Source organism: Cryptomeria japonica, chromosome 9 (assembly GCF_030272615.1).
Source record: "Cryptomeria japonica chromosome 9, Sugi_1.0, whole genome shotgun sequence".
NCBI lineage: Eukaryota > Viridiplantae > Streptophyta > Pinopsida > Cupressales > Cupressaceae > Cryptomeria > Cryptomeria japonica.
The window spans coordinates 747,058,340-747,078,756 of NC_081413.1; the positions used below are offsets into that span (position 1 = coordinate 747,058,340).

Below are 20,417 nucleotides of genomic sequence, written 5' to 3' on the forward strand. Positions count from 1 at the left end.
ACTGATTTTCTGCAGAAAAATTGCAAACCAAACCCAGCAAAAGATCATTGGCACACAATTGCATACCTTCCCGAGAAGTATAATAGGAAGTGGAGTTGATTTTGGAGATGGAGAAAGAAGACCATGCAATTCGTTGACATACTACAAGAATGGAATGGTGTTAAATCATCTTCTAGAAATCAAATCTTGAAAACATATAGAGGAAATGCAAAAATGATTGGCATGATTGTAGATGGCACAAATACTCACATTACATAAGCTATATGATTATATTCTCCAAATTATAATAAATGTCCTCCATGATATAGATAAAGAAAGAATATGTTCTACTCATTGATGATTGAATATAGTCACTATTTATGCTTATAAGAGTTACATGACTTGGATCAACAGGTTGCAATCTAAGCATTGCTAGTGGAAATAATATGGCACTTCTGCAAGCACAAAACAATGCAGGGCATTTAAATATACAGTTATTTGCAGAATCCTTCTTTAGTGTCAAATGCATTATCCCACGAGAAAAAGACACCCAAATACTTCCATTTTTGTTAATGCTTAACAATATTGTGTCAGAAATAGGAAATATTTTTGTGAAATGTAATGATCACATAATGTAAAGGAAAGATGATAAATGGGTCATAAGAAAGAAAAAGATCTCTTTCCTTGACCTGGATGCAACTTTTTTAAATTCACCTTTAAAAGTCGAAAAACTTTCCTTGCCAGGCTTGTAGTTTTGTCAACATTTTGTGCAGGACCAGGCTCACCATTGCTGATAAACTTAGAGCCATATTGAATAGCCCTACAAATCTTGTCTCTTGCTTCAGCTTTGCTCAAATACAACACTAGCAATGCTAGTTCTGCTCTGGTTGTATCGAGAGAACTCATGATTGTTTTTTTAAGAACTAAATCGCACTTGCGAACCAAAAGCTGACCTAAAGAAGAAATGCACAGCAATAGTTTAATTAAAGTTTGTTTAATTCCTAACAGTCAATATTTAAATGCATACACAGCTATTTAAAAAGATAAATGTCATCGTGCATATTTAAGGACAAGACATGAATAGATATTTCTCTAAAATATTTTGAAACAAAAGCAATGAATGTGAGAATATAGAAAACCTAAACTTATAGAGCTAACCTCTAGGCCATGCACAAGGCAAGGATGCCCATGGAAAACGTAACAAGGTAATTACGCAAGGCACAAGTAAGGAAGGATAACAACGGAGACAAATAGAAGAATTGGATCTTAGTATCTTACATATTAAATGCTAGAGTACTAATATAAAGTTGCAAAAAAACTAATGAGCTGGAAAAAAGGAACAACAAAAATCTCAACACAAACAGACATGATCAAGAGTAATAGAAAATACATGTATATGTAGCATATTGAAAAAGGAGCATGCATGACATCTTGATTCTCGTGTCTAGTGGTAAAAGCCCACAACAATAATATCAACCAACAATTAAAAATTGTAATAGCTGACAAGCCTGCAAGTGGTTTGTGCTCTAAATCTTATAAACTGATAGAAAATGAAATATAACACATTCAAATAACTAATATCAAATATTATCAATCCCTGGGCCATCCAAACTCATCAAAGGTTCTCATCAAATTATTTCCCTTCCAAGGTAATCATCTAAAGCTGGAGTTTGGACAAATGACAAGGTCTTGTGTGCACAGAAATGCAAATCACATATCATCTCTACTTTAGAGGTGACTATTCTCTTAACATCCAACACCAAACATCATCCATGGTTACAAAGGAAATAATAATGAAGTTATAATTTTGAGGTCCAAGTCATTCCATGGTAACATAGCAAATTTGGTATTTATAAAGTGTTGATCATAAATATGAGGCCATAAAATAATAGAGCAACAAATCAATGACATTTAAATGAGATGGAAGAAGATATAGGGTATCACAATTGTTAAAATTTTCAAAAGCCAATAATATCAATATTTCACTTTCGCAATACACCAATCAACAAGAAAGAAGATGTTCCTCTAACTCCTACTTTGCCTCCAATAAGCATTTGTATAAAAAGCCGACTCCAATAACAAAAAGTTTAACCTCCCTGCAATGCTGATGAGAGCATATCATTTGTCATAATAAAGGAGACTTTTAAATTCTACCATATAGCATATGGGGGGATAAATGTAGGAGAAAAACCATGAAGAGGTTCCAATGTGGTCAAAGAACTTTGCTAACTAGAGATATGATTACCAATGCCTCAATCTTATCAATCTCTTTCTCAAAAAAGCACAATGATACCAAATCATATATTTGAGACAGGAGAACTCAGTGTTCCAACATCACCCATCTCTAATCAAGAAATGGCTTTCAAACTCTGTGAAATACAACAGATGTATATGGATACCTAGCACTTCCACATAAATCAGAGAGCATTCGTGACTAGTGCCATTTGTAAATATGAAATAATCTTGAAATCCCTGGCATAAAGGATGCACACCAAACATTTGGAGAACCATTCACTTACAATAGATGATCTGAGAAATTAAAGTCTGCACCATCTGCATTAAAATTCACTCTTAAAGTAACAAGCTCAATTCTATAGCTTTTCATCAAAAGAAAACAGTGGTTCTCACAATTTCATCAAGTGGTTGTTTGGATACTTTCTTATGTGATTTTTACATATGCCTTGGTTCATGAAGTGAAGTTGTTCTTTCTTATGACTTACCCTTCAATGTTTAAGTGAACATCTTCAAACTTTGTCTATTAAAGTGACTCAAGCTCATAAGTTATGCTAGGAGGTGTATGGTTCCTAGATTGATACAAAAGAATTTAAGTTGCAGTTTCTAAGTGTATGTGAGGTTGCTGAGTTCAGACGCAACATTGAAAATATATGCAGTCTTCCTCATCAATCCTGCAAATCCATTTTTTTACGAAGCATTGGGGTTGCAGAATTCCTTAGCAGCTACACACAAATAATGCTAACTATTGTTGTGCCTGCCTCCTTTAAGTCCATGGAATATAAAGTATGGAGACACCAATACTTTGGCATGCCGGCTTGTGCTACATAGGCACAAGTATCCTAAATTTTCTGATTGCTTGCCCACTCCCATGCCCCACAGATCTGCATATCACAAAGCAAGGAGAACAAACCAATGCAGCACGCACACAAACTCCTAATTTGCAATTTGCCTCCTTGCTTCCACACTCCACAGCCTTGTTTCTTTCCTTACCTACTAAACTAAGACTCTCCTCTACAAGTCATGCACACATAACTCATAACCCCACAAAAGCAGGCAAAACCTCAAAAATCAAAGGCGTTCAATCCATGCACATGTGCACATGGGTTTTATAAAGACAACCTTTTGACTTCATTTTCACACCTATTCACACATATTTGTGCTTGATAAACACTCATCTGCTCCCGAAAAAGCCAGTTCTTATTGGAAACTACAGCAATCCTTATGTAATATCTTTTGGTTGTAGATTCACAATCACACACATATATTTACTCCTTCAATCAAGACACCATGCTCACTCAAACTAGGGCACCATGAAATCAAGTTTCTTAGCTTCATCGACCAATTTGGGTTCACAAGTATCCCTTGCCTTGGATTTTTGAATAATCTTCTAGTACTTTTATGTATTCAAGGTAAACATATTCATAGTCATGGCATCGAGGATTTGAAGGTTTTCCATGTTACAAACAATTCTACACTATGCAGAAACCATTGAGTGTGCTTTCTCTAGTTGAGTCTATAGCTAACACTAGCAAGGTATATTACACATTCATGTGGGGTTTTCATTTGATTCTTGTATGCAATCATATCCCTTGGCTTCATCTTGCATTCATCTTTCTCACAGACCCTAAGACATGAGCCACAAACCTTCCTTTGCATGCAAATTGCAAATTGTCTCCCATTACCTGCTTCCTACGACTAAAAAGCCTATGGAGTCCCAAAGCCTGCATGCATATAAACAAAACTTGCTCACTACTAAATTGATTCCACAATTTGCAAACCCACAATACTCATAATCTCCAAGTTTGCTGACTTCCTGAGCATATAAGCAAAAGCTTTCAAATTGCTATTCAACTCCTGCATTTTGAAATCCCACCAAACTATTGCAAATTTGATTTCCTACACCATCCTTTTCAATTCTCTTCCTTAACAAAGATTCTCACATGACATCCCCAAAGTCTAAAGAGATGAAGTATGAGTTTAAGGGAGTCGATCCTTCTTCCAAGACTACATCTGTACTAAATCAACTACTAGACACAAGCTTAGGTCATGTGGGCATGGCAGACTTTTAAAAAAGGATGCATGTAAAAGATAGAACAACACAAGCCAGATGTATTGCAGTTAGTGGGATTGTTACAGAAACCACATTCTCTATATCATTCCAGTCCCCTAAACTGGTTATAACCTATGCCAAATATTATGACTCCCAAACTAGGAAAGGTGGAAAACCATTGATCTGGCAAATGAGGTGTTCCTAGACATCAATCAAAGAACATTAAGCAGAACTTCCAGATCCCTAAGCAACAAAAATACGCTATACTGATTGTCACCTCTACCATGGAAGTTCAACAAAGATCCTAATTTGTGTTCTGAAGTTGTGAATAGCCTGAATAAGAATTGCCTAATTAAGGCAAGAATATTTGCCTCTAGACTGCCTAAGACACTCTTTAGAAATGATTTTAAAACAAAAATAATTGATCTGATCACTCTACTAATAGGTCCATAGGCAATAAAGAATTTCAGCCATAGATGTTCAGGTTTGTTACTACTATGCTAGAAAATAAATTCAAGATTGACTGGTCAACCCCCATTAGTAACAATTTGCACAAGCAATTATTAGAGGTCCAGGTGACCAAGAAATTTTTCGTCTTCTTATCTAATATACTTGATGGCAAGAAAAGCATTTTTTCTATAATTACCTTCAAGATCGCGAGTCGTCCAGAATATGCCACACCATCACCTCTGCTACAGAATTATTCAAAAAAGATCCCAATTTGTGTTCTGAATTCATAAATAGTAATGGCTAATCAAGGCAAGAATATTTGCCTCAAGACTGCCTAAAACACTCTTTATTAGAAGTGATTTTCAAATGGAAATAAATAATCTGATCACTAACTCTACTAAATAGAGCTATAGGCAATCAAAATACCAAAGATTTTCAACCATGGATGTTCAAGTTTATTTTTACTATTTTGGAAAATAAAGTTGAGATTGACTGATCAACCTCCATTAGCAACAATTTGCTTTGGTAGTTATTTGCTGTCCAGGCAACCAAGAAGTTTTATATGACTTCTTAGCTAATATACTTGATGGCAAGAAAGGTAGTATTTCCAAAATTAACTAGAATTGGAGTGATAGACATGGTTTAACAAAAGGTTTATGAACATCATCCCCAATTAGAACTCACAAAAAGTAAAGAATTTCAAAAGAGTTGATGATGGTGCTACTATAACTCACTAGGCAACTCTATGAAATTCTGAAGGTCCTATCCAACAAGAAAAAGCCAAGTGTTCAATTCCCCATCACTATTAGCTCATATTTTTTGTTAAGATCCCCAAACATAATAATTACAATACTATATTGTACAATAGAGATCACACACCACACGAGATGTTTGTGGGCCAAGATGCTCTAATATCCAATATATGTCAAAATAGAATAAACCCTTGAGCTAGGGTAACAGCATACAATACTCATTGTGGAAGAAGCCACTCCATACTATATCTCCAAGATCTATCCCGAATACAATATCCTTACAATGATAATCAACTCATTTATATAGACCTCCTAATGATATAATGGAGTTATATCCCAACGAGGTGAAGAGCACACGGTTATACTGAGAGGGGAGGGGTGTGAATCAGTATAACAATGAATTTCACCAACTTAAACTTTTTCAACTTTAATCACAAGTATATAACTTATCTCATTAACACATTCATTGCATACCAACATTCATATGTAATTTCACTCGTATGAAAACAAGTAGAACACAAGATTTATACGTGGAAACCCTTGCGGGAGAAAACCACGGCAAATTAATGCTTTTATATATTTCTTCTTTTACAATATTTGACATTTGTAGGCACCAACCCCTAACTCTATTTGTGAGCACCAACCCACAGGAAGCACCAACTCCCCAAACTGTTTTGTGAGCTCCAACCCACAGGAAGCACCAACTCCCCAAATCTGATTTTGTGAGCACCAACCCACTGGAAGCACCAACTCCCACTTCTGAATTTGTGAGCACCACCCCACTAGAAGCACCAACTCCCCAATCCAGAATTAGTGAGCACCAACCCACTTCATATAAATCTAAATTTCCATCTTGACAATGTTGCTATCTCAACTGATGATGGACAGTTTAATCTTTTGCATATATTCCTTCCTCACAAGCATATATTCTTCTTCATAAAACTATTATATTATCTTCCACAAATCTGTTATGATCTCTTCATAAATCTGCCATAATTCTTCTTCAAAATCTGCATTTAAATCTTTCTTATATCTGCTGTAAATTCTTCCTTAAATCTGCTATCATAATAATCTTCAATGTTGTCCCATACACAACATACACTCTATATCTTTTGCACAACTTCTGACCATGTAAGTATTTACAAATCTGCTGCATACTTCATTACAGACCTGCAAAACCAGTCTTTTCTTCAATTCTGATATAATATCCTCATAGGTCACCCTCTCTACTTCTGAAGCATAATCATATAGACTTTAAACAAGTTTCTTTTTATTTCTGCAGCATATTCTTCTTCATCAAAACTATCTGGAATATTACTTCAGAAAATATCACCCACTGTTCAGAAATCATTTATACAGTCTAAAAATTATTTCAGAAATATATTCTCTTTCAAATCTGCATCTGGAATGATATTCATGTACCTGCTTGTTGACGTGTATTTTGTACACCATCATACACAGAATAAAATACCTAAAGGCATCTTATCCTCTCTTGAGAAAATAGTCTCTAACTGCTGAAGATTCGCGTAAAGGATCAGTTAGGTAGACTCCAAGGTTCTTTTGGTAGGGTCTCTACATGTGGATAAGCTCGCCGTGGTGTGATGTGATTTGCTGGAATCACAAGGGGACTTACATTTGGTGTTTGAACTTCCGATCTGCTTTGCTGGGACACAGGCTCTGACTAACTTAGAATTGAAAAATGGAAAAAAGGATAAGGGCGAAGAGAAGATCTAATCCTAATACTAAGAATGTAGGAGTAATGATTTGATTTTTGATGAAACTCTAACTAGATCTTGTTTTGACATCAATGGAACATCTACACAAGGCTAGTGCGATCTTCTAGGGAAGCTTTATGATGTTCAAATCATCACCGCAGGCATAGACACCATCCAAGTTGATGCATATCAATAAAGAAGCGACAAATTGAAATTGAGCTTAAGCTAAATGATTCCAGTTGACTACACAAGGCGAGTCTGCAATCAACAAACTGCTAGTAGTATGCATATACGAATTCCACCATCAATCAATCACATTTCCTCCATTCATCTAATCATCTACCATCTAAGATTGAAAACTCAACAAGAAACCATGCAAATTGCAAGAAACGACACACTTCACCATTACTTCAATGAAAATGGAGTTTGTTTACAATCAATGGCAACAATTTCTTGCCTTGTCCTCCTATTCTACTCTAATTACTATTCTATCAATTATATTCTAACTCTTCCAACTATTTACATACTATCTCTAACTTATTGCTAATTAAAAATTTACAAATGAAATGCCTGGGCTTATATAGTACCCACAATACAATTTGATGACTTAGATCAATTCAAGATCAATGGCCAAGATTTTACAATGAAAACCCTAATTAGGGTTTGTTACAACCATTACATAACATTTAATGCTTGACTAATGAAATAATTGTATTGCTTGGACACATGTCCTCTCTAGAAAAATCGACCAATGGATAGCCGGGGTAGGTACATCGGAGTTTGTGCCACCTTCCATGAGTTAGGTACATTGAATCTGGACATGCTGAGGTGGACCACACTGACTGGAGGAGTGATGACTGGGATGCCACCTCATCTAACACTTGTAGCTTGCTAGATATTCAATTTGATGTCGTTGAGAGGCTATCTTTAATTAACTCTTGTTCTAACTCCTTTTTGTCCTTGATGTGCAAGATGATGATGTACCTCGCCTTGGAACGCTGGATTGAAAGAGGTCGCCCCTGTCCTAGCTTGATCGTCCCGGCGAAGACCGTCCTTAATCCGGCTTGATTTTCCTTGATGAGATCTCCATTTGATGCCTACACAACATTTCAAAATTAGTAACATGATTTTGCAATACATAACATAAATTAGAGAGCAAATTTTAGGAAACTTAATGATAAGTCCTTTATTAATCATTTCCTAAAAACGACTATTGAGCTATTAGAATTCAAAATTTCAAAATTCAAAATTTGAAGCTATGACGATCTAAAATTCAAAATCAAAACAATAAATCCATATCGCCATACCTCACTTGAGAGCTAACTCTAGAATGCAAAACAAGGAATTTGCCTAGGCAAAATCAAAATTAGAAGCCTTTGACTTGATCTTGAAGGATAATGAACGTCCTCTTTATCAATTCGCCACCCTTGGAGTCCTTGATGTGTTCTTCAATACTTTTGGCAAGTTAGCCTAACTTGAAACTAAGCTCACACTCCTTTGATGATGTCTGCGCCCTCCTCTTGAATGACAATTTCGCACCTCCTTTGTATTCTCCAAATCGCATGCTAATGAAGGATGTTAAATGATGATTTGAAATGAATAAACCACCTTCCCTTTATAGGCGCTTACCTCTCATCATTATTTAGGCCGACTTTGTGAAAATAAAGCAAATTAAACGATTTTTTTGATAAATAACAAGGCCGACTTTGGTAAATAAGACAAATTTAAAATAAACTTAAAAGGCCGACCCTTGTAAAATAAAACAAATTTTAAATCAAGCGCCCCATTTGATTTTTTATTAATTAATAATTAATTATTAAATGCCTTTATTATTTAAATTAATAAATTTCGATTTTTATAAAGGCAAAAATAATTAATAAATATCAAGCGCAAATTTTAAATGCCATTTTTAATTAAATTTGCAATCCATCGATTTTAGCATTTAAAATAAATTTAAAGAAATGTGTTTGAGCACCAAATTTTTGAAAATGAAATAATACGTACCTCATCGCCCTGGTCCCTGACTGAGGGACAGGAGCGATCCATCAATTTGGTCTTGATCCTTGCATTTTCGACGTCCAAAATCTTGATCCTTACGTTCAAATCGGCATTTTAGCTGGGTCCTTCAAGTTTGATTGACTTGTTTGTGCGAAGGAATGTCTTTAAGATGTGATATCGCCCTGGTCCCTTGGAGAGGGACAGGAGCGATCCATGTGTTCTAGCTAGAATTTGCCACCTTTCAACCTTTGTTCCTCGTTCATTATCTTTCAAATGGCGTCCTCGATCTTGCCCACCCTTGCATTGTCTTGATTTTGAAGGAGCATGAGTGTTTTAATAGAAATCGCTTTGGTCCTTGTCCAAAGGACAGGAGCGATATAGGCTTCTTGGCTTAATTGATAGCATTTTGACGTTTGGAACTTTTGTAAATCACCTTCAAATGACACCTTAGACCTTGTGTAATCCCGAAAAACCTTGACTTGGCATGAATTTGAAGAAAAATGAAGGATCCTAAGCAAATCGCCCTGGTCCCTTGAAGAGGGCAGGAGCGATATAGCCTCTGTGTTCACTTTGATGATCATTTTACGTTTGAAGTCCTTGTATATCACCCTCTAATCATGCCTTGGACCTCTTACGACCTTGCAAAACCTTGAACCCACGTGATTTTTGCATGAATTGGCCAATATAATAAACATCGCTCTGGTCCCTTGGAGAGGGACAGGAGCGAACTTCAACACTTTGAGCTTATGCTTGCGTTCTCTAACTTGCCATCACTTTCATCGCGTAGAATGAAGTCCCTTTGATCCCCTTGGATACTTGATGTTTGATAAACTTTCAAAATTTAGAGCCTTATACAAATTTCGCTCTGGTCCCTTCCTGAGGGACAGGAGCGAACTGGGGATTTGAGTGCAAATTCCTTCAACGTGACGACCTTTGTAACTTCGTGCTTGATTGAAATGCCTTGAAACGCCTTTGCCACCTTGTTCCTCGTCTTGGAATGCCTTGAACTTGAATAAGAAGCAATATAACCATCATATCGCCCTGGTCCCTTGGAGAGGGACAGGAGCGATTCTAGCTCTGTAGGCCTTATTTCACTTCGTCATCTCCAAAATTTATATTCAACGGATTCGTCATGTTCCATTCCATTCATCTATGCCTTGAGGCCGGTTGCAATTTAGCAAGAAAATCATCTATAACAAAAATCGCTCTGGTCCCTTGGAGAGGGACAGGAGCGAACTAGGCATTTTGGGACCCTTGTTGACGTTTCAAAATCTTCAATTTGTCTTCAATGGGTTCAATTCATCTCCTTTCTTACCTTCAAACATAAAACTTGCTTGATCTTTGCCCAGATCGTACCTTATGAAGAATTTCGCTCTGGTCCTTCAGTGAGGGACAGGAGCGAATTTGACCCTCTAGGCAAAAACTTCATCATTCCATTGTTTTTGATTAAGTCTGGATGTTCTATCATGCTCATTTCGTCCTTCACCATGCCTTTGATGTCTCGATTCGTCCAAACAAGGTCAGGAATGGCTCAACTAAGCATTTTCGCTCTGGACCCTTGGTGAGGGACACGAGCGATTCGCCTTGGTCCCTTGGAGAGGGACAGGAGCGCTTTTCGCTCTGGACCCTTGGAGAAGGACACGAGCGAAATTTGACTTTTCGCACTCTCTATCAGGATAATTTTTATGGAATATAACATTTAAGTATAAGAAAGAGGAAACATAGAAGATATACTTTCAGGATGTTTGAGAGTGGTTTCAGACCTCCAGGAGTTATATTGCAAAATCTAGTTTTTTGAGGTTTTTCAGTTTCCAGACTTAGTCAAATTTCAGGATCAGGACATTCCAGACTTAGCCAAATTTCAGGATCAGGACCTCACTCAAGCCGGACTTACTTATCCATGTGATCCCCTGGGCGACGTTCAAAATGCAAAGGCTAGCTAACAAAACCCTAAAAAACCTAAAGAACAAACCCTAAAAAGCAAAAAAAACATGGGTCCCCATTTGCAATGGGGCGATGTGTGAAAACGTCACAACACTGCTGTAATAGGCATGCTCTCCTCTTCTTTAAAACTGAAAGATATTCTACTAAAGATCTCTTTATTCACTCTACACGTACACCACTCTCACACAAAGATCTTCTTTTATTATACACACACTTGGTGTATATCTTTGATCTGCCTTTCTTTTCAAACTCCATATACCATACACACTTGTAGATAATCTTCTCACAATTTTCAGTCCAATCTGCTGTTAATTTCCATATAAACTCTTCTTGTGGTTGATCTGTATATGTTCAGTCTGATGCACACCACGAAACAGTATTACCTTCTTTTCTGATTATTCTTCAGCATCTAACATCTCACTTCACTCTAATATTTTCTCAGTCTGAAATAATTTCAGTATTATTATTCTTCACTCGCTCTCCACATTCTGGATTTTTCTCACTCTAATATCTTGCATTTAACCTAGAAAGGTATAGCTTTTTACAAATGATATGACTCTTCATTAAACAATTATTTGTTTTAAAGATAAAACATTTCCTTAAGAAATCGCACCACTTCATGATCTAATTGCTCTTAAATTAATTCGCATCTTCTCCTTGACAAATCACTGACTTTGTAATACATATAAACAAATGGTATAACTTTATCATAATACGTATAAATAAAGTCGCACCTCTTAGTAATACGTATAGATGATAATTCGCATCTCTTAGTGATACATATGTGTATATTAGTCATTGGTCACTAATAATATTAAAGTCGACTTGCTGTATAATAGAGGCTTCTTGTATAAACAAAGTCTCTGTATTAGGAATGATTCTCTGTTCTTCAACATAATCGATCTTTTAATAAATCTTGATTTTGACTGCTCTCTCTTTTATTTATTCTTGAAATCCCATATACAGTGATTGAAGACGTCAGCCATATCATGAGTAATACGCCCATCACTGAGGTTGATCATATCGTATCAACAATGTCTTTTATATTGTAGTACTTGCTGTCTAGCATTGCATCGCCCAGCCATCTCCATTATTTTTCTTTTATCAAATCACATCCCTCAAATTCGCTGCTCTTTAATTACCAATGCCTTCTTTGTTGGTTTTGTATTAACATTTAATCTTCGATTGAATTGCTGAAGTATTATGCTAAGGAGATCTCTGAATATATATTTTTAATTATTGTCCTTCGTAAAGTTGCCAACTGTAGAAGAATTAAAAACCAAATTGCCAAATGGATATTCCTTGTTATCGCTGCATATTGTGCTGACTTCTGTTTACTTTAGTATCGCTACTCTTAAACAAGCTTTAATTTCTGCTTTAATTATTGTAAAATACAAGTGTTGCTTACTGTGTTTGTTACTCCTTATGCAGATCACAATCTCTACACATAAGTCACTGCCTTTGTGAATGATGCTTGTTCTTGTGCCACGTTTTTTTTTTATTTTGAATTTATTTAATAATCACTGCCTTTTAAATTGCTTCCTTATCACCTTTTTTACGTAGGATTATTTTGTCTTTATTGGGACTGTATTATAAGGAGGTGGGCCCCATAAATATTGTCTTTTTCTGCTTTTTTTATTTTATTCCAATAACTTTGTCTTATGTGGTTTGCTGTCTTCCTTTTTGAACTAACCAATCGCTGGTCTTTCACAATGTGTCTTTTCTTTAAGAGATCAGCAAATTACTAACCAATCACTGGTCCTTTATTATTTGTCTTTATTATATGTCATTGTATATTCACTGTTCTTTCATAGATATGTATACGTTTGTTACCTTTGCATAATTCTGGGTACTATATCAAGAAAATATGAATATACCAAGTGCAGGCTGTAGTATTCCAAGCTTCTGATATGCTGATGCTGTCATCTACTCTTCATATATAAATCTGAATCAGGACCGAAATTACTCTTAGACTTTATTATCATATATCTCTATTTCTTAACATCTTGCCATTAAGATCTAATCAATGCTTCTTTGTTACTTATGCATAACTGACATGAACTATGCCTTAATACAATAATAAACATGTTCATTCTTCCTCATATACACTGTCCCCTTTATCAATGACAATCTTGTTTTGGCCTTTAACATCAATGACAATATTTCCATCACGAAGGCCTGCCCATCAGCTGATATAATTAACTGCACAAGTTGCCCAGATGACCCAATATAGCTAAATTAAGGGATGTGTCCTACATGTTGTCATCTTCATCCACCTACATACATTATAATATCATATCCCTATGTACCTAACATTATTGTACCTCCCTATTACATGCAAAGAGCTCTGAAGCTGAAATATTGAAATATCTAAGATTAATTTAAGCATACATGATAAGAGGTCTAGGTTTGACCCAATGGGATTGGAAAAACATGAAGGATCGTTGTACAAACATCAGCCTAGCTTAGAAGATTTTTGGACTGATTGTGATGAGGAGCATGAAGTCAAGAAGAAAAGTTATTCAAGGCTTCTTGCCTTTCAGATTAAAGCATTTGGAATTGCAAGTGCCCAAAAGTATTTTTAATGAGGGGGGATGTTTTAGACTTAATTAAAATAAAAGGGATATTCAACCTACTTATCCCCAAGATGAATTGGTCTATAGAAAAGAAGAACTCGTTCAAAGTCATAAGTAAACAGGTTATTGATAGAAGTTTGACATGGTTGAAGAATGAGCTTAAGGGCCCAAATTTTGGCAAAATGGCGGTGCCAAAGAACGATAACATTGTGAAACCTCCTCCTAAGTAGGAACAAGTTACATCAACTCAAGAACAATCATCAACATAGGAGGTTAATTTTCCTACCGTAAATATATTAAATCCTAATCAAGAATAGCACGAACAAGAAGAAGAAGAAGATGTCCAAAAGGTTAAAAAAATCCAAATTCATTTTCAAGGTTGGAGAACACTAGAGATGAATGCAAAAACAAATCTTCTAAAGATCCTATTCCCTCACAATTCATCCTTCTTCCCTTTGAGGACCCAACTCAAGGAAATCCCCTAGTACTCTGCATAAATCTTCCCATTTGAGAGAGATTGTTTTCCCACAAAGGTCACTTCAAAAGGAGCAAACTCCCAAAAAAATTGTTCCTAAAGGTCAAACTTCATCTGATCCTAAGAGATCACCTTCTCCTCTCTTGCCTTCACCTCCTCCTCCTCTCCTTTTGCAACCCAATGCATAAGATATTCAGGATACACAAAAGCAAGGGCAAACATCAAAACAAGTAATTTCATATCTTCTCAAGGCCCTTACATGTCTTGATAATATCATATCACTATAAAGAAAAGGAAAAGAGTTTCTAAGCCCCTTGTAGATGATTTCATTGCTATCTACTCGGTGCTTGAGAAGCCTTCTCCCCACAAAAAAAAGATAGTCATCTCTTCTATTTTCACAAATGATTAAGGATCTAGGATTGCAAAGATTGCTCTTCCTATTGTGGATAAGGATGAATGGAATCTTCAAGTCTCTGATTATCAAGTTTCCAAGGTTGACTTGGGCAAACAAACAAGACAAGCTGAGATTGAAAATGTGCAATCATTTATAACTACGATTGCTTCCAAGATGGGTAAAGATTACAAGACCAAACAACAATTAACAGAGTAGATCAAGCAGCTAACTTCTTACATAAAGCACTTAGTTGTGCCACTCCAATCTTAATGAGTGTCAATTGCCCCACCTATCACAATATCTAATGAAGATGCTTCCGTCATTGAAGAAATGAAGTGTTGCTATGGCAACAAAACAATAGATAGATGATCTGCTAATACAGAAGTCAAAGATCATTGATGATGCAATGGCTCTACACAATAGGTTCAATGAGAATTTAGATTTATTGAAAGAGCTTATAGAAAAATTTAAAATAGACTTACAAATTCATCAGTACAACTTCCCTTAGATCAAAGAGATGATAAGAAATGATTTTGAAGTACTTGTAAATGAAAGTATTTTTGACAGAGTAAATCATGCTTTACTAGTGCAATGGTAGGAAGCCACGAAGTTATTGATCTTCTAGAGGAAGTAGCAAAGAAACTTAAGGACACATGTGATTCAAATACAAATTTATTTAATTTAATGATGGGCATCTGCAATCTTATTGGAAAAACATTGGGCCATTTTTATAGTGAAGATAAATGAATTAAACCTCCCATTGCAATTAAAAATCATCTTGCAAAAGTTGTTAAATAAGAATTAACTCAGCCTTCCAGTTTTAGTTCTTTGTTTTTAGACAAACTCATGGGTATTAAGTTTCTATTCAAATAGTTTGGGAAGCACTTCAACAAAAATCGCAAAATTGCTCATCAAATTTCAAACACAGAGATTTTGTTACATTGAAGACTCAAATCATAGCACAATTAAAGAAGTATCCAGTCAATTTCATTATTATAAACGGCAAGTTCATGAGAAGGCAATAAAAGATACAATTACTATTGAAGAAAACAACTCAAGCAAAGAATAGATTTCATAAGGATGTATTGATAGCTATATGAACATCAAATTTGGGATGAGAAATAATATTTTAATATGTTAGTTATGCCCTAATGTTTAAAGTTTAAACTTGATATTTTAAAAGTAACTTCAGAAGTAAATTTGTATTTTAATATTATTATTTTACTTCGTCACACTTCGTAGTTATGAAAGTTGGCCTATATAGATAGGAAAAATATCATTGTACAAGCTATTAAATTTTAGCAAAAAAATTGGAATATCGTACAAAGAAAATGAAAGACTGAGTTTTCTCATCTTGGAAATAATAAAGCTACAAATCAGAACTTTTATCTCTTTTATGCTTGATAAAATAGTTATTTATAGAATTTTTCTTTGGCTATCTATAAATTTAATCATTAGTTCAATTTACATTTTAAACTATCTTCTCATTTTGGGTTGATAAAACTTTGATTTCTATTTGATTGAACCTATATTTCTAAGTCTATTTTCCCATTTCGAAAGCATTTCATTTATAATTTTTTGCAAAACTCTTAAAAAGCCCAAATGCAAAAGTGTAGTGTGTAGTCTTTATATGGTCTTTAGTTTTGGCTTACAATACAATACGGCAGCCTCATTGTCTTGAGGGGTTTCTACCTTAGCAATTGTTGGTGAATCAACACATACCAATTCACTCACCCACACGATGACAGTTCAACAAGCATCAACAAACTATAGGAGGCCAATGCAAAAAGCTTGCCTCGTCACTCTGAACCAACTTTCTAATGCATTTCCTAGCTTCCAATCGACAAGCAAATTTGTCAAGACATCTTCCTTGTTAGTATGAGGGGAAAGATTATGCTCAGTGCTCCCAAGGGACATATCCCTATGGCTTTAGCCTCATCCCCAAAATGCCCCCCCCCCCCCAAACGAACTCCTCGTCTCCTATCAACCCCAACAATCAGGAATGTCACCAAAACACACAAGAAAAGGCAAGGTACGAAAGGGGACAGCTAGCCGTTCCCTACGACCCAGCCATATCATCAAATCCACTACATTAGAGGTAAGTTCTTCATCTTACTTTTGTTTTTTCAATCAATTTTGCATATTTCAAGGTTTTTTCAAAAATTTTAACACACAAAAAAGGCATTGTAAGTTTATTTTTCCTTTTATTTGAACTTCCAGCTTGCTTTGAAATTCTTAACCAACAAAAATCATAAGCAGCAGTGAGAGTAGTGATAGTGAGGAAGTTGAGATTCAAATGGAAGAAAGAACTAGAACTCATAGAAGTATAGCAGCCACTAGAGGTTCTTCAAGGAGTGGGAGTGTACTAGGGCCAGGAAGTTCAAACCGATTTGTATGTCCTTCTGAACTCCTTAAAGTTAAAATCTATGCAAAAGGCCCATTTAACCCCAAGAAACTTATATTGCAATTTGCAACACAAATTGATAAGAATAAGAAAAAAAATTAAAGGGGTAGTGTTGATGTGTTTTTTATGCACATGCGAACACAGAATAAAATACCTAAAGGTACCTTATCCTCTCTTGAATAAAGCTCCCGAATGTTGAAGATATCGCAGAAGGATCAATTGAAGAAGCTTCAAGGTTCTGTTATGTAGGATCTCTACTCGTGGATAAGCTCTTCGTGGTATGATGTGATTTGCTAGAATCACAAGGGGACTTACACTCGATGACCTGAACGTCTGATTTGCTGGAATCACAAGTCCTATTTACTAACTGGAAGACAAACAAATGGTAAAAGATGCAGGGTTTAGGAAGTCTACTCTACTACCTAGAATGCGAGAAGATGGATGAACGACTAGGTGGAGTCCTACTGGGCTGGGTCTCACCATCAGGCTTGAACGATCCGACACCAACTCAGTGCGATCTTCTAAGGGATGCTTCCAATACGTTCAAATCGTACAACATCAGACACTGATCACCATTCAAGATAATGCATGAACAATAGACGTGTAACGACTTAAGATTAAGCTCATTTTATGCCAGTTGACCACGCAGGGCGCACTTACAATCAGTAAGAGGCTAGTGGTATGGACTAGACAGATTCCACACAAGTGCATTCAACAACTTCTTTCATTCAATTTAATTATCTATCATCTAAAATGAAGATTCAACAAGAGACCATGCATATTGCAATGAAACAACACACTTCACCATAACTTCAATGAAATTGGAGTTTGTTTACAATCACTGGCAACAAATTCTTGCCTTGTCCTCCTAATTTACTCTAATTGCTATTCTATCAGCTGACTATTCACTATTATCTAGCTATTCACCCACTATCAACTATTGACTAACTACTCCCCTTTACAAATTCTTGCCTTGTCCTCCTAATTTACTCTAATTGCTATTCTATCAACTGACTATTCACTATTATATAACTATTCACCCACTATCAACTATTGACTAACTATTCCCCTTTACAAATGAGGAGCCAGGGCTTATATAGTGCTCTCAATACAATTCAATGGCTCAGATCAATTTGATATCAATGGCTAAGATTTTACAATGAAAACCCTAATTAGGGTTTGTTAAAACAAACTCAATCCTAGCCAATGAAATAATTGCATTATTTGGACACATGTCTTCTCTGGAATATTCGACCAATGGATAACCGGGGTAGGTACATTGAAGTTTGTGTCATCCCCGATGAGTCAGGTACATTGAATCTGGACACGCTGAGGTGGACCAATCCAACTGGAGGAATGATGATTGGGACGCCACCCTGTCTGACACTTGTAACTTGGTTGATGTTTCAATTTGATGATGTTGAGAAGATAACTTTAATTAACCCTTCTGAAACTATTGGTGTCTTCAACGGATCCTTGCTTTAACCTCCTTTGTCTTTGATGTGCAGGATGGATGGTGTACCTTTCCTTGAAATGCTGGACTGGAAGAGGTCGTCCTTGATGAATGCTGGACTGGAAAAGGTCGTCCCTGATGATGCTGGACTGGAGGAGGTCGTCCTTGATGATGTTGGGTTGGAGAAGGTCGTCCTTGATGATGCTGGACTGGAGAAGGTCGTCCCTGTCCTGGCTTGGTATTCTTTCATCTGCAACACAAACCAAAAGATGATTAAGGACACATAGTAAATTCATTTCAACATAGTATTTTACAACTTAAATCATCAACAAAAGATATTAAAACAAAGCTTGCTCAAGATTCTCCCCAGGGACAGGCCCTATAGGAATTTCGCCCTGGACCCTCTGAAAGGGTCAGGAGCGAAATTTGCATTCCTGGCCAATTTAGACCTCTTTTCAACATTACCTCACAACCAGCTCTTCGCCTGGCCCAAACAAGGTGAAAAATAGGAGTTTCAAAAGATTTCGCCCTAGACCCCTCTGGAAGGGTCAGGAGCGAATTTTGTATTCCAGGATGATTATATCACTTGTTTACTCCAAAACTCCTCCCAAGGCAAACATATGATAGTTTTCCTTCCTCCAGAGCCCAGGGATCCACGCCTTGACCTCTATCATGAGCAATTTGAGTGAAATTGGGAATTTCGCTCTGGACCCTCAAGAAGGGTCAGGAGCGAAATTCAAGTTTTAGGTCTCAATTCCTCATCTCCTTCACTTCAATTCATCTTGCAGGGCAAAGTAACATCATTTCAACCTCAACCATGCCTTAGGACTCAAAGTCTCGACTTGACACAAGGAGGAAATAGGTAGATTGAAGAATTTCGCTCTGGACCCTTTGGAAGGGTCAGGAGCGAAATTCTCTTTTTAGCTCAAAATTTGCATTTTTAATGATCAAAAATCTTTCCAAGGCATTCCAAATAGCTTCTCTCACCCTAGTCTAGGCCTGACTTTATTCAAAATTTGGAGAAAAGGATGGTTTTAGTGTTTTTCGCTCTGGACCCTTCGGAAGGGTCAGGAGCGAATTTCTTGTTTTGAGCTCATTTCTTCATATTTGATGACTCTTGGCAATTCAAGGACATGCCTAAGGACACCTTTAATCTTGATCCACACTAGACTTGGAATAAAATTGAGGGAAAAGCTAGGTTTTGCACAATTTTGCCCTGGACCCTCTGGAAGGGTTAGGAGCGAATTTCATGATTTGCTTGTTTATCCTCATTCAATTCCATTCTTTTCACTTTGTTTGCTTGGACTCTCATCCTTGGATCCCTCTCCCATGCTTGCAACATTTTGCTTGACCTCAAAATGACTAGAAAAGAGAATTTCGCTAGAAATCATGGCCAGGGACAGGACCTATAATGAATTTCGCCCTGGACCCTCTGGAAGGGTCAGGAGCGAAATTCTTCCTCTAGCCCAAAATCATCATTTCTGGAGACAAAAATCCATTCAAGGGCAATCTCAAGGGCTTCTATCATCTTTGTCTAGGCCTGGCTTGGCACAAATGTGAAAGGAATAGGTGGATTTTAGAATTTCGCTCTAGACCCTTTGGAAGGGTCAGGAGCGAAATTCTTGATTTGGCTCAATTCCTTCAATTTCAATGATTCCTAGCAACTTGAAGTTACTCCTAAGGACCTCTCCCATCCCAATTCACTTTAGTTTGCAATTGTCTTGGCATAAAATTGAGGAAAAAAGGGGGTTTGGTGAAATTTCGCCCTGGACCCTCTAGAAGGGTCAGGAGCGAATTTCCATTTCTAGACTTGATTCTTCGTCCTTTCGATCCCAATCTTCATTGCAAGGTAAAATTTCATCCTTCTTCACCCAAGGAACAAGGTTTTAAGCCTAAGCAAGGTCAACAAGTAGGTATGCAAGGAATTTCGCTCTGGACCCTTTGGAAGGGTCAGGAGCGAAATTTCCTTTCTTGGCTAAAGCCTTCACTCTT

General features: G+C 36.5%; 1 protein-coding gene across 2 annotated transcripts in view; it reads right to left on the reverse strand.

Moving 5' to 3' along the window:
* Window positions 1–20,417, reverse strand: part of LOC131064660 (peroxisomal membrane protein 11-5) — a 61,129-nt gene that overhangs the window by 23,916 nt on the left and 16,796 nt on the right. The window contains exons 2-3 of one of the 2 annotated variants that reach the window (XM_057998890.1): window positions 694–927; window positions 67–141 (exon numbers count right to left, since the gene is read on the reverse strand). In XM_057998890.1, coding sequence (XP_057854873.1) covers window positions 67–141; window positions 694–885 — 267 coding nt within the window. In that variant the 5' untranslated portion in view covers window positions 886–927. Of the gene's footprint in view, window positions 1–66; window positions 142–693; window positions 933–20,417 lie in introns of both variants that reach the window. The other variant, XM_057998889.1, reaches the window with a different exon arrangement.